Here is a 25740-nt window from a genome sequence, read left to right as displayed (position 1 = left end):
CTGTCTCCCTTCTATCTCTCTTATCTCTAGCTCTCATTCTCTCTTTCTCTCCCTTCTCTGTGTCTGTCTCCCTTCCACTATCTCTCTTCCTTCTCTTTCTTTCTCTTCCTTCTATTTCTCTTTTCTACTCTTCCTCTCATCTCTCTTTCCTTCTCTTCCTCTTTCTCTTTCCTTCTCTCCTCCTTTCTTCCTTTCTCTCCCTCCCAACCTCTCTTCCTTCCTCTGCGTCTGACTCTTCTTCTCCTTTCTTTGTCTTCCTATCTATCTCTTCTTCACCTTTTCCTTTTCCCCTCTCTCTCATTCTCCATTTCTCATTGATGAGCATTACATTCCCTCTCTCTTTGCCCTGGCTGTTTCTCCATATTTCCTCCTCACTTTTCAGTAACCTTTGTTTCTTTCAAAATTCTGCTCAAACATTACCTTCTACCTGAGCCTTTCTTGACTGCCCCCATCCCCACTCCCAATCAGGGGTCTTAGATTCTTCCCAACACACACTAAAATATGCCTCCTCTTTGGTATACATTTGGGAATATTTGACCATGCATCTGTTGCCTTTTACAAAAGAATATAAGCTCCTTGAGGGCAGAGGCTACTTCATTTTTGTCTTTGTATCCCCAGTTCAATTCAAACAATATTTAAGAAGCACCTGCCATGTGTCAGGCACTATGCTAAGCACTGGAGTTACATGAAAAAGAGCAAAAGACAGAAAGAGGCAGTCCCTGCCCTCAGGACTCTTATGGTCTAATGAGGAGCTTGTGTCTGGCACTTAGGTATTCAATCAACACACATTGACTGTGGATTCATCAGTTGACTCTTTCCAGTGCCTTCCCCCATCATTTATTTATTTATTTGGCTTTGGCTACATTTGCTTGCCTGTTGTCTCCCCCCCTTAAACTGTGAGCTCCTTTCGGACAAGGAATGTCTTTAGCCTCTTTTTGTATTCCCGGAGGTCAGCTTAGGACCCAGTACATAGTAAGTGCTTGATAAATGTTTAGTAATGGATTGATTTCCAAGTGTCTTCTTTTTTTTCCCTTTCTCTACGTCTCCTTCACTACCTCTAGTCTCTCTCATTGTCTTTGTCTCTGTCTCTCTCCTTAACTCTTTCAACATCCCCCCCCAGCCCTTCCCCCCACACCTTATTCCTCTGCTTTTTTTCTTTGTTCTCTCTATTCACATCTCTGTTCCTGTGGCTCTCTCCTCTTAGAATGCGGGAAAACCTTTGAAAAAGGGAAGATCCTTGGGGGTCAAGATACCTCCATACTTAAATGGCCATGGCAAGTCAGCATTCTCTACAGACGTTACCATATCTGTGGAGGCTCCATCCTGCATGAGCAGTGGGTGCTCACGGCTGCCCACTGCTTTTTCACGTGAGTATTCAGATGAGGCCAGATGAGGCTGGGGGTGGAGATGGATGGGGTCCTAGAAGGCAGGAGATCAGCATTTCAGCAATCACCAAAGTGGATTTAGAATCACCTACAGGTGAATGTGGTTGCCTCCATAGAAGGATCTGCTGAAAATTGGGGAGAGGGCACCCCTTTCTCCCAATATCAACCCATCTCAAATCTTCCTCTATTATACCATGCAAGAGCTCATTTGATAAATATCTATTAGTTGCTTACTCATTTCTAAGGGGGAAACAAAGTCTAGATAAAACTTGATCCTACCTGTATAGGACTCTCCTCTAAGAAAAGGGATTAGGAACAAATATGTCATGGTAACTAGAATGAATTATTTAATATTGGGAAAAATGCTTTAGAGAGGGGAGAAAATGTGATATGTGGATCCTGACAGGAGAACTTCATTACTAACAGAGAAGTCTTAGTGGAGAAGGTAGCATTTGAGTTGGCTTTAAAGAATGAGGGGAGGGCAGCTAGGTAGCTCAGTGGATTGAGAGTTAAACCTAGAGCTAGGAGGTCCTGAGTTCAAATCTGGATTCAGAAACTTCTTAGCTGTGTAATCCTGGGCAAGTCACTTAATTCCCTTGCCTAGCCCTCACCCCAATTCTGTCTTGGAATCAATACATAGTATTGATTCTAAGATGGAAGGTAAAGGCTTAAAAAAAGAATGAGAGGAATTCTGCAGGTGAAGCAGCAGAGGGAAGTTATGTCAGGTATAGGGAATAGCCTCTGCAGTCAGGGAGACAAGAGAATACCAAGCATGTTCAGTGGAGAAACTAGGGTAGTTTGAGTGGTGCATAGAATTCATTCATTCATTGAACAAAGGTATATTAAGTGCCCATAGGCACTGTACTAGACCCCGAGTCCTAATGACAAAACCAGAATTATCCTGCCTTCAAAACAGAGAAGAATGACATGAAATGAGACTGGTAGTACTAAATAATAGTGAGCCTTGAATACCAGAGGAAGGAAGGGAGGCAATAGAGGATATTGAAGTTTTAAAGGAGCCCAGTAGTAGCATGATCAGCTTCTGGTAGTACTGTGTGAAAAATAGGTTGGAGGAGGCAGGAAGACCTGACAAGAGGCTGCTGAAATAATCCAGGTGGATGGTAACAAAGGACCATACACTCAGAAGTAGAAAGGATATCAAAATCTATCTCATCTAATCAAATCATTTTCATAGATGAAGAAACTGAGACCCCAAGAAGTTAATGACTTGTCCAAGGTCATAAAAGTAATAAGTGGCTGGAGGGTGGTGGTAGATTAGAACTGAGGTCTTCTGACTCTATCCAATGCTCTTTCCGTTGTACCAGAGAGGAAAGGATGGGTAGAAGAGAGAAGACACAGAGATGGAATGGACGGGACTTGGTCATTGGTTGCATTTGAGGGGCAAACATTCCTCCTTCGTTTTCTCCCCCCAGAACCTCATTTTTTCTAGTTCAGCAGCCAATCAGTGGACTTTCAGCTGAGTCCCATGTGGCTGGAAATTAGCCCCCACAATTGCCTTGTGATCCACAAGAAATGAGGGCTTTCTGTGCTATACTCACAAGGCAGCTCTGAGTAGAGAGTAATAGCTTGTATTTATAAGGAGCACTTCTGTATCTGCATCACATTTGCTACTCATGAGCAGCCTTAAGAGCTCCGTAAGGGAGGCAGCACGGTGGCTTAGTGGATGGAGGGCCAGATCCAGAGATGGGAGGTCCTGGGTTCAAATCTCAGGCACTTCCTAGCGGGGTGACCTTGGCTGAATCACATTACCCTCGTGGCCCAACCCTTACTCTCCTTGAGTGTGGGATGAGATTCAGTATGTAATTCTCAGAGTAGTATTTAGCCTGTAACCCCAATTTTAAGACCTCTTAGTATTACTATTCCATAGAATAAAACTGCCCCTCCCCAATAAAATTTTTAATTTTCTTGACCTATTTTCAAAAACTTTGAGAAGAGCTTATCTGTAGTCTGGGAAGCATGCCATCTCTGGGAAAAGGAGATAAGCTAAAGGAGGAAGAAACAGGAAGTTTCAAATTTGTAACTTTTCTTACAGCCCTGAGAAAAGGCCACCTGAGTCACATCACTGGTTCTCGGGGGTATATAATGTTGAAAATCTCATGCTCAAGACTGTGAATGTCATAGTCCCCTTACAGGGTTAGATAAGGGGTGGGGGTGAATCTTGCGTCAATATTATTATAAAAAGTCTGTGCTTCTATGTAGACAAAGAGGACATTTTTTTTTTGCCCCAAGCAAGCAGCTTCTGTGGAATCCCCTTTCCTTCCCTTCCTGTTTTCCTCCCCCTTTTATTTTCTTTTAATTTTTATTCCCTTTATTTTTCTCTAAATAAAGCCTCATCTGTTTTTGCATTCTATCTGGCCGTGCTCTCTACTTATTTAGAGTGATTAAAATTTTCCAGATTTTCACTCCACACAGATGGTTCCCTGACCAGGAAACCCAAACACTAGAGAGTGCCTCAGTTTACCTACCTGAACAATAGATGAATTAAGGCCACCTCCCATTGGCTTCTAAAGGACTTGGTAACAAAAGATTAGAGAGAGGGGCCAATAGAGAGCAAGGCAGATGGCTGAGCCAGCAGTTCCAGAGCAGAGAACTGGCCAGAGAATTTACATGGGTATTATGGAAGTTGAGTGTATTAAAGAAGCAGGAAACAGAATCCTGGAACTGTATTAGGGATCGATTAGACTATTGAATAAGGGAAATAGAGGTTGTAACCTCAAGTTGGGCAGAACTTCTAGGCAAGTCTGAAGCAAAAGCCTATGGAAGTAGTTCCCCCCTCCCCAGTTTCCTCTGTTTATCCAAGGTGGCTTAAAGTTGTACCTGAGCTATTTGAGTGTGTTCATGGTTTGCAGCAGGTGTAGACTGATACTTGCCCAAACCGCCAAAACCTGAGCTGATCAGCGAGATTTTGGTTCAGCGATGAAATTTGAGCTGTTTGTATGAACAGCGGATCTCTTTGTCCCAGGGCACCTGAGAAAGACTGGTGAGCGTAGAAGTCCTGAGCTAATCTTACAGACATTCAAGTCACCTTGTGCTTGGAGGCACCAGACAGTGATTAAGCTGTGGCTAGAGAGTAAAGACCAAGATTTTAGGGAGAGACGATGGGATAGGAGCACTGTGCAGCCCTTTGGCTAAAGAATACAACAATGGAAGGGACAGATAAACAGAAGACTGAGCACGAGAGAGAAAAGTTATGGGTTCCACGTGAAACCCCACCTGCTCCTGCCTTTCTACCAGTCTTAGGTGAAGTGGTGAAGCTATGTCCAGTGGGGAAGTTCCACTCAGATGGAGGACTGAATTGGCGATAGAATTCATTAGTGCTCCTCAGAGTAGTACTGATTCTGAGGGAGAAATGGAAAGTCTGGAAGCAGAAGAGAATAAGCAGGAATGTTTCCCTCAAGACCAGAACACTGCAGTTCCTCAAGAGAATATTGTTCGGGTCATTAGAACAGATGTGTCCCAGAATCAGAATGGGGTGTCTGATGTCAAACAGGTGAAGAATGAAACTTCTTTTAAGTTCTGGCTTAGATGTGACTGCTAATCCTTGGCCAGATATTAGTAGAAAGCTCCAGGAAATGGAAGATTGGGTGAATAAGTTATTAAGGGAGCTCTTACAGCAAGCTCAAGAGAGGAAATACAGCAAGCAGGACAGATTAAAAATGGACAGACTCCTCGGAAGAAAAGATGGTGCAATCATTGAGGAAGGCCCCCGAGGCTATATGTGATAGCTGCAGAAAAATAAACCACTTAAAAGAGAATTGTCCCAAACAACAAAGAGAATAGAAGATTCCCTCTCTCTCAGAGACTAGAGACTCAAGGAGTCAAAAGCTTTTTGATGACTCCCACCCAGAACCTTTGATAACCCAGAAAGTGGAAGATCAGGAGGCAAAGGTTGCCTTCCTGATAGATATGGACACCATTAGGTTGTCTTCTATTGTGCTGCCCTTAAGGGCTAAGCCTTGAAAGTGAGACTTATGGTGACTGAAGTAAAAGGAGAAAACTTTCCCATTTCCATCACCCAACCACCAGTAGTGGAAGTGAAATATGAACAAGAGAAAATATGGGAGCAATTACAATTTGCAGTTGAAAGAATCTCCTAACCCTGTCAGATGGGACTTAGAGAGAGGAGAGAAATTCTCAGCACCGAAGAGGGCTTTATAGTCCAATTTGAACCCTGCCATGTTTCTATGGGAAATTAGAAGAATCCCGAGGAAATGGTCAGTAGTTGATGGAGACAAGGCTACTCTAGTGAATAGAGGCTAGAGTCAGCCCAAACCTGTGAATTATATGCATTCAACCAGGCTTTGAAGATGCTAGAAGAAAGAGGCCTGATTTCTAGCAAAGAGAAAGAATTAGTTTATGTAGAGTTACTCAATCAAGTGCTAAAGAACTTGCTGAGACCAGAACAGCTGGCAGGAGTCAGACAGTGACCAGAATTTTACTTGAGCACCTTGTGCTGAGATATGGACTCATCAAGAATATTGATTCTGAGGGGGCAGCTGGGAAGCTCACTGGATTGAGAGTCAGGCCTAGACAGGAGGTCCTAGGTTCAAATCCGGCCTCAGACACTTCCCAGCTGTGTGACCCTGGGCAAGTCATTTGACCCCCATTGCCCACCCTTGCCACTCTTCCACCAAGGAGCCACTTACACAGAAGTTAAGGGATTTAAAAAAAAAAAAAAAGAATATTGATTCTGAGAATGAGATTCATTGCAAGGGTTAGCAAGAGCTTTAGGTATTGTCTGGGATTCACATTTCCCATGATACCTTCCTTCCTTGGAGAAGGCGGAGAGAATGAAACAAGAGCTTAGAAAACAGTTTACCAAGCCGAGAGTGGAAATTCAGTTACCTTGGGCCAAATGTCTTCCTTTGGCCTTAGTGAAGATAAGGACAAAGCCTGGAGGGATAATAGGCTGCTCCTATGCTGCTGAAGCCTCAAGACACAATTGCGAGAGAACTGCTGAAGGAAGCTGTAGAGCCTCCTATTCCTGGAATCACTGATGGAGCATGTTTTCAAAGTTTATGTTAACTATTTGCTGTCCTTATATGTTGTGTAAGACAGTTTTATTATTTGTGCGTACTGGATAGGGTTTTCTTTTGGGAAGAGATCTCTTTGTAATTACTGAAGTTTTTATCTCGCCTCTTGACTCCCTTATTACTTTAGAAAATGGTGGAGCTGACGGACCAGAGAGATTCAAAAGGAAAAGTGAATTCTTGGACCTTTTAAATGTTAAGATCATTTAACTAAGTGAAAATGGAACTTTGCCCTCTTTATTTTTTATTTTTAAATGTTTTTCCAAGTTTACATGATTTGTTTTCTCTCCCTCCTCCCTTCCTTCCCCCTCCCAGAGCTGACAAGCAATTCCACTGGGTTATATGTGTGTTATCACTTGATCCCTATTCCATATTATTCATTTTTGTAATAGAGTCATCTTTTAAAACCAAAACCCCAAATCCTATACCCATATAAACAAGTGATAAATCATGTTTGTCTTCTATGTTTCTTCTCCCACAGTTTTTTCTCTCGATGTGGATAGCGTTCTTTCTCACAAGTCTCTCAGGATTGTCCTGCATCCTTGCACTGCTACTAGTAGCAAAGCCTACTACATTTGATTGTCCCACAGGGTTTCAGTTAATGTGTACAGTGTTCTCCTGGGTCTGTTCATTTCACTCTGCATCACTTCATGTAGGTCTTTGCAGCTCTTTCTGAAATCCTCCAGTTCATCATTCCTTATAGCACAATAGTATTCCATCACCATCATATACCACAATTTGTTCAGCCATTCCCCAATCAGGAGACACTCCTTCATTTTCCAATTTTTTGCCACCACACAGAACATAGCTATGAATATTTTTTTTTTTGAGAAAGCACACTACTTTTTTTTTTTTTATTGCTTTGGACCCATATTTAAAAAGATGGTGAAGAGAAACGACATTACAATAATGTCTCATTCGTCTAGAATTGTTAAAGTTTTCTATATATGTGAATTTTCTAAGTTGTTAAAGTTCACTCCTTTAAACAAGATAGAGATATTCAATATTTGGATAGATATCTTTCTAAAAACACTTTCTTGTCTTCATAAAGATAGTATTCTGAACAAATTTTAAATTTGTCTCAACAGATCAGGATAATTATGAATATCAACTATTGTACTGAGATAACTACTGAGGTTAATTTGGTATATAGGATTCTTTAACCCTTATGAATATTTTTGAAAAACCATTTTTATTATATCTTTGGGGTATAAACCTAGTAGTGGTGTTGCTGGATTAAAGGACATGCATTCTTTTAAAGCCCTTTGGGCATAATTCCAAATTACCTTCCAGAATGGTTGGATCAATTCACAACTCCACCAGTAATGCATTAGTGTACCAATTTTGCCACAAATCCCCTCCCTCCAATATTTATTATTTTCCTTTATTGTCATATTGGCCAATCTGCTAGGTGTGAGGTGATACCTCAGAGTTGTTTTGATTTACACTTCTCTAATCCAGAGGGATTTAGAAAACTTTTTCATGTGCTTATTGATAGTTTTGATTTCTTCAACTGAAAACTGCCTCTTCATGTCCCTTGACCTTTTGTCAATTAGGGAATGACTTGGTTTCTTGTACAGTTGACTTAGTTCCTTATAAATTTGAGAAATTAGACCCTTGTCAAAGATTTTTGTTATAAAAATCACCCCCACAGTTTGTTGCTTCCCTTCTAATTTTGGTTGCAATGGTTTTGTTTGTACAAAACCTTTTAAATTTAATGTAATTGAAATTATTTATTTTATTTCTTGTAATGTTTTCTGCCTTTTGTTTGGTCTTAAATTACTTCCTTTTCTATAGATCTGACAGGTATACTATTCTACATTCACCTAGTTTATTTATAATTTCCCTCTTTATATTTGTTATTTACCCATTTTGAATGTATCTTGGCATAGGGTGTGAGATGTTGATCTAAATCTAATTTTTCCCATACTATTTTCCAATTTTCCCAGCAGTTTTTGTTAAATAGTGGGTTCTTGTCCCAAAAGCTGGGATCTTTAGGTTCATCAAACACTAGCTTGCTGAGGTAATTTACCCCAAGTCTATTCCATTGTTCCACTCTTCTATCTTTTAGCTAGTACCGTATTGTTTTGATGATCACTGCTTTATAGTACAGTTTAAGATCTGGTACTGCTAGACTACCATCCTTCACATTTTTTCATGAATTCCTTTGGTATTCTTGATCTTTTGTTCTTCCAGATTAGTAACAATTAATTCCAAATTAGTCATAATTTTTTCTAAGTTTTCAAAAAAGGGTTTGGTAGTTTGATGGCTATGACACTGAATAAGTAGATTAATTTGGGTAGGATTGTCATTTTTATTATATTAGCTTATTCTACTCATGAGCAATTAATTTTTTTCCAATTGCATAGATCTAGTTTTATATGTGTGGAAAGTATTTTGTAGTTGTGTTCATATAATCCCTGAGTTTGTCTTGGCAAATAGATTCACAAATATTTTATATTGTCTAGAGCGATTTTAATTTATTTTATTTTTTTAAACCCTTACCTTCCATCTTGGAGTCAATACTGTGTATTGGCTCCAAGGTAGAAGAGTGGTAAGGGCTAGGCAATGGGGGTTAAGTGACTTGCCCAGGGTCACATGGCTGGGAAGTTTCTGAGACCAGATTTGAACCCAGGACCTCCTATCTCAAGGCCTGACTCTCAATCCACTGAGCTACTCCTCTAGAGCAATTTTAAATGGAGTTTCTCTTTCTAACTCTTGCTGCTGAGTTTTGTTGGAAATACAGTCATCCCCTGCTATATCACGGTTCACTTATCACAGCTTCACTGTATCACGGGTTTAAAAAAAAAAATCTAATTCTGTATTGTGGAGTTACACTTATAGTGGCACACTATTGGCTGAATGAATGAAAGGCAACCAACTACAGTGCTGTGTTCTATATCCTGGGTGCTGATTGGCTGTAGGATAATAAGTGTGGAAAAGTTTTATAGGAGAGTGGGAAGGGTTTATAAAGCCTTAAAATATATATAAATAATAAATATAATGCTACTACCTTGCAAATTTTCACATATTGTGGGGGGTTATCTGGAATGTAATTTCCATGTGAGGTGAGGGATCACTGTATATAGAAATGCTGATGATCTATGTGGGTTTATTTAGTACCCTGAGACTTTGCTAAAAGTTGTTAATTATTTCCATTAGCTTTTTAGTTGATTTTCTCAGATTCTCTAGGTATATATCATCATATCATTTGCAAAGAGTGATAATTCCCTTCAATTTCTTTTTTCTTCTCTAATTGCTACTACTGGCATTTCTAGTACAATATTAAATAATAGGGGTGATAATGGGCATCCTTCCTTCACTCCGGATCTTATTAGTGTGAAAGGGGATTTCTTTATCTTAACTTAATCAAGTACTTTGGGTGTGCCCCACCCTTTTAACTCAGTCAGTCAGGAACTTGTGAATTCTTTTGATAAGAGTAGACCCTGCCCCCTGGGAAGTGCTAGGCATTTTGGGAATTTTGGGAGACCATAATTTGTTCCTGCTAAGTGGGAGAGAGACAGGAAGTGACATGGAAAAAGGACTATAAAAGATGAGACCAAAAAGAAGAATTCATTCATTCCTTGGCTCTTTGATGAGGAGACTCTCCTGGGTAAGGAGGATTCTGCATGATTCTGCACTGGAGGCTTTCTGAGTGGATGACTGGAACTGAAGGAAGAGGTTTACACTGGTGAGACCCATATTGAAGAGATTATCAAACTTCCACGTGGAGATTGGGACCCGAGGGAGCTTTTGTAGGAGTTGAGCTGAATTTCTTTGGATCAGCAATTATAGGGTATTTAGCTAGGAAATTTTTTCTACTTCCTCCTTAGATTTCTCTCTTTTGCTGTATTTATATTATGTTAAATTATTAAGAGCTATTAATAGATTTTTTTAACATAAGAAGTTAATTATTTTTATAAAGGGCAATCACAACACTTTTATAACTCTTATATTGAGTCAAAACCTAATTTAATTTTTATATTAGGAAGACTTCTAACTGATCCGCATTGCAGATGATACTTGCTAATGGTTTTAAATAAATACTGCTTATTATTTTGAGGAAAGTCTCTTTTATTCCTATATTTTCTAGTGTTTTCAATAGGAATGGGTGTTGTATTTTGTCAAAGGCTTTTTCAGCATCTATTGAGATAAATCATATGATCTTTGTTAGCTTGTTGATATGGTCAATTATGTGGATGGTTTTCCTAATGTTGAACCATCCTTGAATTCCTGGTATAAATCCCACCTGATCATGATGGATAACCCTCACAATCACTTGCTGGAGTCTTTTTGCTTGTATTCTATTTAAGATTTTTGCATCTATGTTCATGAGGGAGATTGGTCTATAGTTTTCTTTCTCAATTTTTGGTCTGCCTGGCTTTGGAATCAGTATGATATTTGTGTCATAAAAAGGATTTGTTAAAACTCCTTTTCTTATTTTGTCAAATAATTTGTATAGTGTTGGGATTAGTTGTTCTTTAATTGTTTGATAGAATTCACTTGTGAATCCATCTGACCGTGGGGACTTTCTCTTAGGGAGTTCTTTGATGATTTGTTCAATTTCTTTTTCTGATATGTGATAATTTAAGTATTTTATTTCCTATCTTTTGTTAATCTAGGCTATTTATATATTTTTAATTTTTGTACATTTCACCTAGATTGTCATATTTATTGTCATATAATTAGGCAAAGTAGCTCTTAATAATTGCCTTAATATCCTCTTCATTAGAGGTGAGATTGCCCTTTTCCTTTATAATACTGTTAATTTGATTCTATTCTTTCTTTTTTTTAATTAGATTAACCAATATTTTGTTTTTTTTCCAAATATCTACTCCTAATCTTATTTATTAGTTCAATAGTTCTTTTACTTTCAATTTTATTAATTTCTCCTTTGATTTTTAAAATTTCCAATTTGGTATTCATCTAGGGATTAAAAATTTTTTTCTAGTTTTTTTAGTTGCATGCCTGATTTGTTCATCTTCTTTCTCTTTTTTTGTTAATATAGGTACTCAGGGAGATACATTTTCCCCTGAGTATTCCTTTGGCTGTATCTCACAAATTTTGATATGGTGTCTCCTCATTGTCATTCTCTTCAGTGAAATCAGAAATTGTTTCTACTATTTGTCCTTCAACCCTCCCCCCCACCCCCAGTTTTGGAGAATTAGATTATTTAATTTTCAATTAATTGTTAATTTGCCTCTCCATGAACCCTAACTAATTATAATTTTATAGCATTTTGATCTGAAAAAGTTGCATTTATTATTTCTGCTTTTCTGTATTTGTTTGTGATGTTTTTAATGCCCTAGTACATGGTTAATCTATGTATATGCACCACATGCTGCTGAAAAGAAGGTATATTCCTTTTTATCCCTATTCACTTTTCTCCAGATATCTATTAACCCTATTTTTTCTAAAATTTCATTCACTTCTCTTCTTTCTTATTTATTTTTTGGTTTGATTTATCTAGATTTGATAGGGGAAGGTCCCCCACTAGTATAGTTTTACTATCTATTCCCTCCTTAAACTCCAATAGTTTCTCCTTTAAAAATCTGGATGCTATACCATTTGGTGCATATATGCTGAGTACTGATATTTCTTCATTGTCTACACTGCCTTTTTATCAGGATGTAATTGCCTTCCTTATCTCTTTTAAATGGATCTATTTTTGCTTTAGCTTTGTCAGAAATCATGATTGCTACTCTTGTCTTCTTTTTCTCAGCTGATGCCCAATAAATTCTGCTTTATCCTCTTACTTCATAGTTATGATTACCATCTGTGTATTCCCCATCATTTTGATTTCCTCTTTTAACCCTGCCCTTTCTACTTTCACTCTTTCCCTCCACACCAGTGTTTTGCTTTTAATCAGTCCCCCTTTATCCCTCCCTTATTTTACTTTCCTTCCTACCACCTTCCTCCTTATTTCCCTCCTACTTTTCTTTAGGTTCTTTTAATCACCCCCACCTCCAACTTTTCCCTCCTTATTACTCCTCTCTCCCCCTACATCCCCTTCCTTATTCCCCTTCTACTTCTCTATAGAGTAAAATAGGATTCTAAACCCCAATAAATCTGGCTGCTCTTCCCTCTCTGAACCAATTCCAATGAGAGTAAGTTTTAAGTATTACCATTCACCACCCTCATCCTTCCTTTCTTGTAACAGTATTCTTCCTCCCATCCCCCATGCCTCTTTATGTGGTATAATTTACCCCATTTTCCTCTTCCCTTGCATTTCTCTTAGTCCAATCCTCTTTTTTCCTCTCTTTTTTTACATATCATCCTAAATAGCTTAATACCACACCCTCTGCCTATACATATTTTTTCTATCTGCTATGATAATGATAACAATTTTTAAGAGTTATAGATATCATTTTCCCATATAGGAATATAATCTATTTGACCTTATTGAAGCCCTTCATTTTTTTTCTTTCTTATTTACTTTTTTATGGTTCTCTTGAATTTTGTATTTGGACATCAAATTTTCTTTTTAATTCTGGCATTTTCTTGAGGAATGCTTGGAAATCTTCTATATTATTAAATGCCCATACTTTCCTCTGAAATTATATAGTCAGTTTTGATGGGTAGGTGATTCTTTGTTGTAGACTCAGTTCTCTTGCCTTCTGGAATATCAGTGTGGAAGCTGCCAGATCTTGTGTAATCCTGACTTGGGCTTCATGATATCTGAATTGTTTCTTTCTGGCTAATTGCAGTATTTTCTCCTTGGTCTGGAAACTCTTGAATTTGGCTATATCATTCCTAGGAGCTGTCATTTGGGGATTTAATGCAAGAGGTGATCTGTGGATTCTTTCAATGTCTATTTTGTTTTCTTTTTCAATAGACAGTTTTCTTGGGAAATTTTTTGTAATATGATGTCTAGGATTTTTTTTGGGAGGGGTCATGACTTTCAGGTAGTCCAATAATTCTCAAATTGTCTCTCCTGGATCTATTTTTTTTAATGAGAAATTTCATGTTTTCTTCTATTTTTTCATTCTTTTGTTTTATTATTTCTTGATGTCTCATGAAACCATTAGCTTCTAACTTGCCCCTACTCTTTAAAAATTTTTGATTCTCCTTTTTATTTGGTCTCTTCTACTTCTTGCATTGCAATATTACCCTAGGCAAATCTGTCAGTTACCCTGAATGGAATCTTGTCGATGGCATGCTCTATGGGGCAGGAGCCAACTGACAGCTGGGCTGTGACTATATAAGGCCCTGCAAACCCAACCTTGGGGTTCTGTTTTCCCTTTTCCAGACAATTTGCTATCCCTGACCTTTCTCCCTGGGCTCTGGGTGGTGAAGGGAGGTGGATCATGGGTAGGAACTTAGATATCATAGCCTAGTGGTTAGGGCCATCTCTAGAGGAACTCAACAACATCATCAGTGTACCTAGTTGATTAAATAACACCAAGCCAGAGTCTGGTTATCTCTGTCTGAGGGCTGGTTGCCCTCAGCCTGTCAAGACCTTCTAGGTCCTTTGCCAGCACCTGCCAGTTGCCCCTAGGAACAGCTTAGGAAACCTAAGCCTTCTTACCTTATTTTTCCCTTTCCACTTTCAAATAAATCCCTTAGCCTTAATTTGTGAAATCCTGTGATTATTCTAATACCTTCAAGGCTAGGGAGACTAGGGAGAGGACAGAATTTTGAGAAGTAGGGGTTACTGTGGAAGTGAAATCTAAGCCTCCATTGTTGGCAGGAAGTTGAGCCACAGTTTCCTGTTGGGTTCTGCTCTCACCCAATAGGGAGCCAGTTACCTCAGCAGGGAAGGGCCTCCCACTTAACAACTTAAAGGAGCCTAACATCTAGCAGTGGAGATTCACTGGGCACCTCAGTAGAGGCTACTGTCCTTTGTCTTCAACAAACCTCAATCTCCTGCTGGACTGATTTCAGGCTCTCAGGCCCCTAGTGATCCCTCATTATTATCTTCTTCTTACCCTTTATTACACTTGCCCAACTCTACTCTTTAAAAATTTTTGATTCTCCTTTTTATTTGGTCTCTTCTACTTTTCATGGCACTCTTTTCATCATTAGATTCTTTGCTTGTTCTCTCACCATGTCAATTCTGGTTTTTAATTTGCTTATTATTTCATTTGATTTCTGTGTCTCTCTTTCCATTTAGCCAATTTTCTTTTTGTATTACTTCCATTTCTTTTTCCCTCTTTTCTTCCCATTTTTCTACTGTCTGTCTTACTTGGTTTTTAAACTCCTTTTTGAGTTTCTCCAGAACTTACAACTGGTTTCCCTTTTTTGGGTAGATTTTGCATGTGTTTGCTTGTTTCTCACCCTCTCCTGTTGCTTCTGTTGTTTGCTCTTTTTCTCTGTAGAAATCTTTTAGCATCAAAAGGTTTCTTTGATGCTATTTACTCATTTTCCTGCTTGAGGACTGGGAGTCCTGAAAATTGCTAGTCATTTCTATCTTAACTTCTGGCTCACAGGGCTTTGCCTTGAGGCTATCTCCTTATCAGAGGCTTGAGTGAGCCCAGTACTATAGAGTTATGACTTCTCTTTCAGGGTCTGGGATTTTCAAGGGTAGGTTTGCAGTGTTTTGTTTTGTTTTTGTTGCTGTAGCCCACTTTGCAGTGTTTTGCCCTGAGGCTATCTTCACTGCTGCTGATACTGCCCTGTACTGCCACTTCCACTGCAGTCAAGAGAGTTTTGCGGGGGCAGCTGGGTAGCTCAGTGGAGTGAGAGTCAGGCCTAGAGACAGGAGGTCCTAGGTTCAAAACCAGCCTCAGCCACTTCCCGGCTGTGTGACCCTGGGCAAGCCACTTGACCCCCATTGCCCACCCTTACCAATCTTCCACCTATGAGACAATACACCGAAGTACAAGGGTTTAAAAAAAAAAGAGAGTTTTGTGCTATTAAACCTTGAATCTCATTGCCAAGGTCTGGAGCCTCCAGGGGTAGATCTGTGAGACTTTTTCTTTAGTGTTGCCTAGGCTCTGGCTCTGAATCTGGTGAAGTAGGTGAGGGGTTGAAGTGGTCAGCCTATGCTTTTCTTTGTGCATTTTTGTCCCCTTATAACATGGAAATCCCCTCTCTGCCTATCTTTCATGCTGTGTTCAGTGGAAGAGCCCTTTTGCGTATCCTGCTTTGACTTCTGTCCTTTTGAGATACTTTTTAATGATCAGTTTGGAAGAATATTCAGAACAGCTTTAGGATTTCCCTGCTACTACCCAGACATCTTGGCTCCTTCCCCCACCCTCTACTGTTAATAGAAGACAGAGGCAGAAGAAGATTTGTTCCACATTTTCTCTTTTCCTTCTTCAGCCACTGAATGGGAAATTTAAAAATAAGAACAAGAAAAGGAAGATTTAACCCCATGGTTGAATTTTACTTGGGTTTAATTTTAATATTGATACATATGTGGTTTTGGAAAATGACTGAAATATATTTGTGAAATTGTGTAAAATGACTCTAAAGTGATTCAGTGTTGAAAATCATCTATCAATTTTATAAGATTCCAGGTAGTTTTAATTCTGTACAAAACTTAATGATGAGAGAACTGTTAGTTTTCATTGAGATTTGAAATGAACAATGGTGAGAGATTTGAATGTTTGGATATACCTAAAATGTTTGTTATTTGAGTAATCTGAATTTGAGAATTGGCTGAATGTAATTAATAGCTAGCCTGATGCAGAAGGAGATTTTTAATTAATGATGCGATTGAAAAGCAAACTCCTGATAAGTGCTGTGCTGGCTGTTTTATGAATATAAGAGTTCAATAAAATGAATGTAAAGTGTATAAAAATTCAATACCAACTTATTAGAAAAAGATGTGATATATTAAGAAGATTCAGGATAATCTTTGGGTTTTCAAATGAGAATGTGAAATAGTTATTTTAATATATGTACTGTTGAATTAAGCAACAAGTAAAAATGTAATGAACATTGGGGAAGAAGAAGTTTTAAATTTGGAAATTTAGAAATGTGAAATGAAACTGCATAAAGTATTTTAAATATTGTTAAAAGAATTTCTGAATTTGTAACTGATTGGGATATGTGAATTGTTATCAAAGTATGTACCCTGGGTAAAATTGACTTCATTATTTAATGTAAATATGGATTTAAATCTAATCTATTTGCTTATAGAGTGTAATTTTGTGTAAATGCAAATGGTTAATGAATTTGTACTGTGAACAAAACAAATTCTTTTTTTTTTTTAAACCCTTACCGTCTGTCTTGGAATCAATACTATGTACGGGTTCCAAAGCAGAAAAATGGTAAGGGCTAGGTAATGGGGGTCAAGTGACTTGCCCAGGTTCACACAGCTAGGAAGTTCCTGAGGCCAGATTTGAACTTAGGACCTCCCATATATAGGCCTGGCTCTCAATCCACTGAGCTACCCCCATCAAAACTAATTCTTGAGGTGAATTGGATAAGATAATATGTAAAGATATGTTATGTAAACGATGTATGTGAATGATGCAATTGATAAGAAGAATGATAATCAAGGCTCTTCCTGAGCCACTAACAGCAGGTGAGAGAATATCTGGTGCAAGTTAAATATATGAATAATAATGACAGAAGCAAGTTGTAGAAGGTGAGAAAGGACAGTGGGATTAGCATATGAAAGACATAAGGTGTAGGAGACTTAATCAGAATATGGGGCCTCTTTATGAGAACTAGAAGACAGACATGTTGTATGAACAATGTATGTAGGATATGTGAGAGACATCAAAAGGGAAAATAGAGAATTTTGATTCTGCTCAAAGCAGAGGCTTGAAGGGAAAAAAGAGTAGATGTTTAGAGATTGAGTGAGTTTAAGCAGTTATTTATTTCATCTCCTTCTCTTACAAAGAAGGAGGGACAAGTGTTATGGTCCTGAGTGTTCTCAGAGAGAAGTGAATAAAATGTTAAAAGGTAGGGATAAACTATTTTTAATTAGATTTATGATAGAGTAAGAAAAAGTCTTTTGAAGACCATGGTGAGGCAGATATAAGGCATAGAAGCAAGAAGATACAGAATTGACATTTACTATATTAGAGAAGTTAAAGAGATGAACATTTATTTTAGATAAAATTGAAGTAATATTTTTAGAAGCCAGTAGAAGTAAGCAGAAAGCTTGTTTGAGATTATGAATTTTATTTTTTAAATTGTTTATTTGTTTTAAAGTTTTTTTTTCCATGGTTACATGATTTGTGTTCTTTCCCTCCCCTTTTTCCTCCCCCTCCCAGAGCTTACAAGCAATTCCACTGGTTTATACATGTGAGATTATGGATTTTAAAAGAATGAAATTGGAACACTGAGAGAACAAGTTTTCTCTCAACTGGAATGAGTAGGATTTTTTTTGCCATTTAAGATAAAAGGTTTATGGGAATCACACTTACTATTACTGTGAGTTTTGAATTCAAGCATGGCTGTCTGATGATTGATCTACGACTGAAAAGAGAGAATGAGGAGATACTCAGAGGATAAGTGAAAGTCATATAACAATTAGAAGGTCAGTCTGGGACTCAACTTAACCTGGCCCTTTCTGACTGACTCTAGTGGTCTCTGAGTAAAATAACTGTGACATGAGCCAGTGACAGCTCTGACCTGTACATGAAATCAGACAATATTATGTCACCATTTGTCCTCTTAAGATGTAAACCTCTAAGAAAGGACCATAAGGACACTTCTAATCGATTTCCCACTTTTTCTTTTGTGACAAATTCCTACAATCAGCACAGGATGCAAATTGTGAAGTGAGAGTTTCCATTTTCCAAACAAGTAAGTAGACTAGTAGTAGAAAGTTAGAATTGATTAAGTGATAGCTTAGGCAAGTGAGATTTTTGGTGATCTGTGATTAAGATTCCATAGAAATATATAGAAATAGTTATGAGAAGAATTGAAATCTGAACTTTAAAGATTAGGGCCTAGGAATTTCTGTATTTCCTACAGAAACCTGAGGTAGAAGGATTTATTTCATAAAATGTTTTCATCAGTAGGAGAATTCCCAGAGATTTTGTAAGCAATCTGGAGCAGAGAGAACAAGTTTCCTGAGAAGATCTATTCCTGGCCATCAGAAGATGATTTCTGAAGATGAAGATAAAGAATGTTCAATTATGTTTAATCAATGTTATTAGTTATTGTTGTTGCATATAGGGGAAACTGAGGCAGGTGAGAATTACACAACTCTGAAATTAAAAGAGGGAGGATTGTATGGGATGAGATTTACTGAGCAATTCTCAGAATAGCATTTAATTTATAACCCCAATTTTAAAAATCCCTTAGTATTACACTTCCTTAGAATAAAACTGCCTCACCCCAATAAAATTTTTAGTTTTCCTAACCTATTTTCAGAAACCTTGAGAAGAGCTTATTCGTAGTCTGGGAAGTATGCCAATACTGGGGAAAGGATGAGATAAGCTAAAGGAGGAAGGAACAGGAAGCTTCAAATTTGCAACTTTTCTTACTGTCCTGAGAAAAGACCACCTGAGTCACATCATTGGTCTTGGGGATAGATAATGTTGAAAATCACACACTTAAGATTGTGAATATCACAGTCCTCCTACAGGGTTGGACAAGAGGGAGGGATTGAGTCTTGCATCAATATTATTATAAAAAGTCTGTGCTTCTATGTAGACAGAGGGAGGACATTTTTTGCCCCAAACAAACAGCTTCTGTGGACAGAATCCCTTTTCCTTCCCTTCCTATCCTCCTCCCCCTTTCCCTTTATTTTAATTTTTATTTCTTTTATTTTTCTCCAAATAAATCTGCATTGTCTTTACATTCTATCTGGCTGCACTCTCTACTTGTTGAGAGTGATTAAAATTTTCCAGATTTTTTACTCCACACACTTGGAACCAATGTACAGTGCTAATTCTAAGAGGGAAGGGAAGGGTTTAAAAAAAAAGGAAAAAAGAAAAGAAAAGGGTCTATAGGGCTTGGTGAATCAGCATGGTGGTGATGCGGCATCTCCTTCCCTCCCCCTTCAGGAACATGGAGACCCTGTTCAACTACGAAGTGTTGGCAGGCTTTACTGACATCAGAATTAAACATAGGAAGGGCCAGAGGCGGACTGTCAGGCAGGTGCTCATTCACCCGAGGTACGGGCTCAATCACCCCCATGGAAGCGACATCGCTTTGGTGCAGCTGAAGAAATCCCTGTCTTTCTCAGACAATGTCTACCCCATCTGCCTCCCCAATGCCACCATCAGTCTGAAGAAAGTGACCACATGCTGGGTTACTGGATGGGGAAAGTTAAGTGAGGAGGGTAAGCCCTTGGCTCCAGGGGAGGGCCAGGGAAAGTAGGAGAAGGCTCTGAGGGGGAGCTTGAGGTCCTGTCCCTGTCCTCAGGGCCCTATTTTGGCCCAGACAGTGGTCAGGGGGCTGGGGAGAGTAGAGGGACTTGGGAGGTGGTGGCAGAGGTCCATGGACTAGGTAAGGGTCTTAGAAGAGAGCAGGGAAAGCTGCTCATTTCAGCCCTGGAGGTTTTCAAGGGGAAAGTGGTCTCTAGGAAAGAGAAGAGAATCTTAGTGCTGAGCCACAGGAGAAGGTCTACAAGAAGGCATCTTGTGCTCCTGGGAGGGACCCACTCCTCAGGATGTTGGCCCCCAAGACTGAAGCCCTGTTGGACTCCCATTGGAAGCCATCTTGATGACTCTGTAGGAGTTAGTCAGGAAGAGCATGACCTGGAATCAAGAGGCCCAAGCTGACTGTGGCCTTGGCCTCCTCCTCTGTAAGTGGGGGGGGGGGGCAGGTAAATCCTGGCACTGTCAATCTGAGTGGCCTATTGGGGAGGACATTCTCTTCTCCCTTGTCCCCCCCATCAGTGGCCAAAGCCCACTGTTTTTATCCCAGATAAATTTCTTCCCTCCTTCCCCCTTTTTTTCCCTATTGCTACTGCCATCACCATACTTTAAGCCCATCTTACCACTGGCTTAGACTACTGTAATTCTTTATTATATGAAACTCCTGATCTCTATGGCTTCCCCTCTCCAAAGATCATCCACAAAAAGGTCAAAATTATCATCCTAAGGCCCAGGCCTCACCCTGTCAACTTCTAAAACCTTCTATAGCCTCCCATTGCCTTCATCACTGGGTCTCTCTCCAGCCATGGATCTTCTGCTGAGTAGGTGCTAATGCGATCTCTATTTTACAGATGAGGAAACTGAGGCAAACAAAGTTTTGGGGACTTGCCTAGGGTCCTACACAGCTAGTATGAGTGTGAGACAGGATTTGGACGCAGGCTTTCCTTACTCTTAGAGGACAGTTCCAGCAGCCTAACCATCAGTCTATCTAACTGTCTTTCTCCTGGTCTGCTGTCACTCTTATCTTATCAAACTTATGGGATGCAGCCAAAGCAGTTCTAAGGGGAAAACTGATATCACTGAGTGCATATATTAACAAATTAGGTAGGGCAGAGGTTAATGAATTGGGCATGCAACTTAAAAGACTAGAAAATGAACAAATTAAAAATCCTCAGATGAAAACTAAATTGGAAATACTAAAAATCAAAGAAGAAATTAATAAAATTGAAAGTAAAAGAACTATTGAATTAATAAATAAGAGTAGAAGCTGGTATTTTGAAAAAAACAGATAAAATAGATAAAGTACTGGTTAATCTAATTTAAAAAGGAAAGAAGAAAACCAAATTAATAATATCAAAGATGAAAAAGGAGACCTCACCTCACCTCTAATGAAGAGGAAGTTAAGGCAATCATTAAAAACTATTTTGCCCAATTATATAGCAATAAATTTAGTAATCTAGGTGATATGGATGAATATTTGCAAAAATATAAATTGCCTAGATTAACAGCAGAAGAAATAGAATACTTAAATAATCCAATATCAGAAAAAGAAATTGAACAAATCATCAAAGAACTCCCTAAGAAAAAATCGCCAGGGCCTGATGGATTCACAAGTGAATTCTATCAAACATTCAAAGAACAATTAATCCCAATACTATACAAATTATTTGATATAATAAGCAAAGAAGGAGTCTTACCAAACTCCTTTTATGACACAAATATGGTACTGATTCCAAAACCAGGCAGATCAAAAACAGAGAAAAAAAATTACAGACCAATCTCCTTAATGAATCTAGATGCAAAAATCTTAAATAGAATACTAGCAAAAAGACTCCAGCGAGTGATCAAGAGGGTTATTTATCATGATCAGGTGGGATTTATACCAGGAATGCAAGGATGGTTCAACATTAGGAAAACCATCCACATAATTGACCATATCAACAGTCTATCAAACAAAAATCACATGATTATCTCAATAGATGCTGAAAAAGCCTTTGACAAAATACAACACCCATTCCTACTGAAAATACTAGAAAGTATAGGAATAGAAGGTTCTTTCCTAAAAATAATAAACAGTATATATCTTAAACCATCAACAAGCATCATATGCAATGGGGATAAATTAGAAGCCTTCCCAATAAGATCAGGTGTGAAACAAGGATACCCATTATCACCTCTTTTATTTAACATTGTACTAGAAACACTAGCAGTAGCAATTAGAGAAGAAAAAGAAATTGAAGGTATTAAAATAGGCAAACAGGAGACTAAGCTATCACTCTTTGCAGATGATATGATGGTCTACTTAAAAAATCCTAGAGAATCAACTAAAAAGCTAGTAGAAATAATCAACAACTTTAGCAAAGTTGCAGGATACAAAATAAATGCACATAAATCATCAGCATTTCTACATATTTCCAACAAATCACAGCAGCAAGAGGTAGAAAGAGAAACACCATTTAAAATTACCCTAGACAATATAAAATACTTAGGACTCTATCTACCAAAACAAATACAGGAATTATTCAAACATAACTACAAAACACTTTCCAAACAAATAAAACTGGATCTAAACAATTGGAAAGCCATTGATTGCTCATGGGTAGGATGAGCTAACATAATAAAAATGACCATTCTACCCAAATTAATTTTCTTGAGTGACAAATCTTGATACTCCCTATTATATGGTAAACGTCTTGAGGGTGGAAAATATATCTATAGGGTTATTATATGCCGACTAAGGGCTTTGTATGTAATTCCTACTTAATCAACATTTATTGAATTAGAATGAATCAAATAATTAGCAAGGGGGGACAGCTAGGTGGCTCAGTGGGTAGAGAGCTGGGCCTGGAGACAAGAGGTCCTGGGCTCAAATCTGGCCTTAGAAACCTACCTACTAGCCATGTGACCCTGGGCAAGTCACTTGATCCCCATTGCCTATCCCTTATTACTCCTCTGCCTTGGAACAAATACACACTATTGATTCTAAGAAAGAAAGTAAGAGCTTAAAATAAAATAGTCAACAAGGTCTCCATGGAAATACATAGCTTAACTGAGACACAGACCCTGTCTCTTAGAGTTTCTAGTCTTACCTAGAGCATTTATTAAGCTTTTTTACCATTTTGTTAATTAGTTATTATATTACACAATCATAATTTTATGTATATAATTATATATCATGTCATATATTATTATATACAATATTGTTGTAGAATATAATATTATACTTATTATATGATTAACAATATATAGTATAATTAAGTGTTATGATTATTATACATGTTTACTAGGCATTTACTATAGGCTAGGCTCTGTGGTAAAGTAATGGGCATACAAAAATAAGCAAATGGCACCATCCCTACCCTTAAGAAGCTTCCATTCTAATGAAGAAAGTGAACACGTAAAAGAGGATAAGATGTTTCTAGAGATCTCTATTAGAGATTCCACATGGGTCAAGGCCACTTAGGGACCCTTGAAGTTCCACATTTTTCTTCAGACTCCACGGTTTTTTTGAATAGTAATAAGAATCAAAAGACATGAGTGAGTTTTATATCGACCTTTAAGGTTTTCAAAGCACTTACATTTCTCACTCATATACTAAATTATTTTGGCCTCACAATGACACCTCAGGACAGGTTCTGCAGATCATTTTACCAATGAGGAAATGGTGGCAGAATCACCAGGTTCAGAAGGCATCTAAAGCTATTTGCAACACAAGTCTCCTTTACTTGAAGTCTCAACTTTCCTACCTACCAGGAAGCACTGCCTCTACAACCTACCTCTGTCCTGTCTCCCATTCCTTGACCCAAAGGAGCTGAGTTGTTCATCCCTGGCCAGAATGTTACTCTGCAGCAGTAGTGGAGAGAGCCCAGAACGGAGAGGGTCTTGTTTTAGTCTTCCTCTCACTAGCTCAGAGACCTTGGGTAGGTCACTGTCCCCTCCAGGGCTCTCAGGTTCTCATCTTTGAAACAATGGGGCTGAAATAGTTGTTTCTAAGATTCTTTCCAGTGCTAAAGTTCTCTGATTCTGACCCTCCCAGATCACAATGAAGGGAAGCTTCAAGAGGCTGAAGTCCCTCTTCTTAATCAGTTGATCTGTCAGTTAATATATGGAAACCCACTCTTTATCCAGGAAGATATGATATGTGCCATGGACATGGAAGCTCAGAAGAGCCCATGCCAGGTAAGTGCTGCTGGACCAGTGGAACAAGAACCAAAGTCAGTAGGGATTTCAGGCAGGAGGTCCAATCCAGGTTGGTTGGCTAAGAAAAAAGTGGGCAATGGGAAGGAAGGAAAAAAGAAGGAAGGAAGGAAGGAAGGAAGGAAGGAAGGAAGGAAGGAAGGAAGGAAGGAAGGAAGGAAGGGAAGGAAGGAAGGAAGGAAGGAAGGGAAGGAAGAAAAGGAAAAAAATGACTGAATGAATGAATTAGATATTTGGTCAGACCAGTATTGGAATTCTGAAAGCAAGAAGAGAGTCAGAGCAGTCCTGGTTGGTGGAGTGGGTATGTTTTGATTTTTTTTTTTTTAACAGAACAAAGTGGAGATTCATGAGATATAGTTAACAAACTACTATCCTTTCAGTCTGGAAGATCTGGGTTCAAATCTTACCTCAGATACTTAATAGTTCTTTGACTCTGGGCAAGTCACTTAACTCCTTGGACCTCTAAATCTTATGACTATATGATCTCCCTTTTAGCCCCACTGGGCATTTCTTTTAGTTCCAATTTCCTATTAGATCTTTATTGAACATGTGGTAGGTTCGTTTTTTAAACTTGTTTTTATTTAGAATACTTTTCCATGGTTACATGATTCATAATCCCCCCCTTCCCCTGTTCTCTCCTCCCCTCTCCCAATGTCAACAAGCAGTTCCACTGGGTTATACATGTATCATTGTTCAAAACATATTTTTATGTTATTCATATTTGCAGTAGAATGATTATTTAATATCAAAACCCTAATCACATCCCTATCATACCATGTGATTGAGCCTATATTTTTCTAATGCATTTCCAATTCTACAGTTCTTTCTCTGGATGCAGATAGCGTTCTTTCTCACAAATTCCTCTGGTTTCTCCTGGATCATTGCATTGCTTCTAGTAGAGAAGTCAATTACATTCTATTGTGTCACAGTGTATCCATCTCTATGTACAATGTTCTCCTGGTTCTGCTCCTTTCACTCTGCATCACTTCCTGGAGGTCTTTCCAGTTCACATGGAATTCCTCCAGTTCATTATTCCTTCCAGTATAATAGTATTCTATCACCATCAGACACCTCAATTTGTTCAGCCACTCCCCAATCAATGGACAGCCCCTCATTTCCAATTTTTTGCCACCATAAAGAGTGTGGCTATGATTATTTTTATACAAGTCTTTTTCTTTATTATCTCTTTGGGGTACAAACCTAGTAGTGGTGTTGCTGGATCAAAGGACATGCATTCTTTTAAAGCCCTTTGGGCATAATTCCAAATTGCCTTCCAGAATGGTTGGATCAATTCACAACTCCACCAGCAATGCATTAGGGTCCCAATTTTGCCACAAATCCCCTCCCTCAAATATTTATTACTTTCCTTTATTGTCATATTGGCCAATCTGCTAGGTGTGAGGTGATACCTCAGAGTTGTTTTGATTTACATTTCTCTAATCCAGAGGGATTTAGAAAACTTTTTCATGTGCTTATTGATAGTTTTGATTTCTTCAACTGAAAACTGCCTCTTCATGTCCCTTGACCTTTTGTCAATTAGGGAATGACTTGATTTCTTGTACATTTGACTTAGTTCCTTATAAATTTGGGAAATTAGACCCTTGTCAAAGATTTTTGTTATAAAAATCACCCCCACAGTTTGTTGCTTCCCCTTCTAATTTTGGTTGCAATGGTTTCGTTTGTATCAAAATTTTTAATTAGATGTAATCAAAGTCATTTCATATAATCAATTTGATTATGCTATTTGTATATAATTTGATATAATTATTAATAAATAATAATAATGGTATAACTAATTTGATATAATCAAAGTAGTTCATTTTACTTCTTGCAATGTTCTCTATCTCTTCCTTGGTCTTGAATTCCTTCCTTTCCCAC

General features: G+C 38.3%; 1 protein-coding gene across 1 annotated transcript in view; it reads left to right on the top strand.

Annotated features, from left to right (window-relative positions):
- LOC123230812 (serine protease 38-like) overlaps nt 1–25740 on the top strand; it is a 32356-nt gene that overhangs the window by 1279 nt on the left and 5337 nt on the right. The window contains exons 3-5 of the mRNA XM_044656987.1: nt 1205–1367; nt 19351–19628; nt 23702–23844. Of these exons, the coding sequence (XP_044512922.1) occupies nt 1205–1367; nt 19351–19628; nt 23702–23844 (584 nt within the window). The remainder of the gene's footprint in view (nt 1–1204; nt 1368–19350; nt 19629–23701; nt 23845–25740) is intronic.

Source organism: Gracilinanus agilis, chromosome 1, assembly GCF_016433145.1.
Source record: "Gracilinanus agilis isolate LMUSP501 chromosome 1, AgileGrace, whole genome shotgun sequence".
Taxonomy (NCBI): domain Eukaryota; kingdom Metazoa; phylum Chordata; class Mammalia; order Didelphimorphia; family Didelphidae; genus Gracilinanus; species Gracilinanus agilis.
This window is presented reverse-complemented; position numbering and strand designations above follow the sequence as displayed.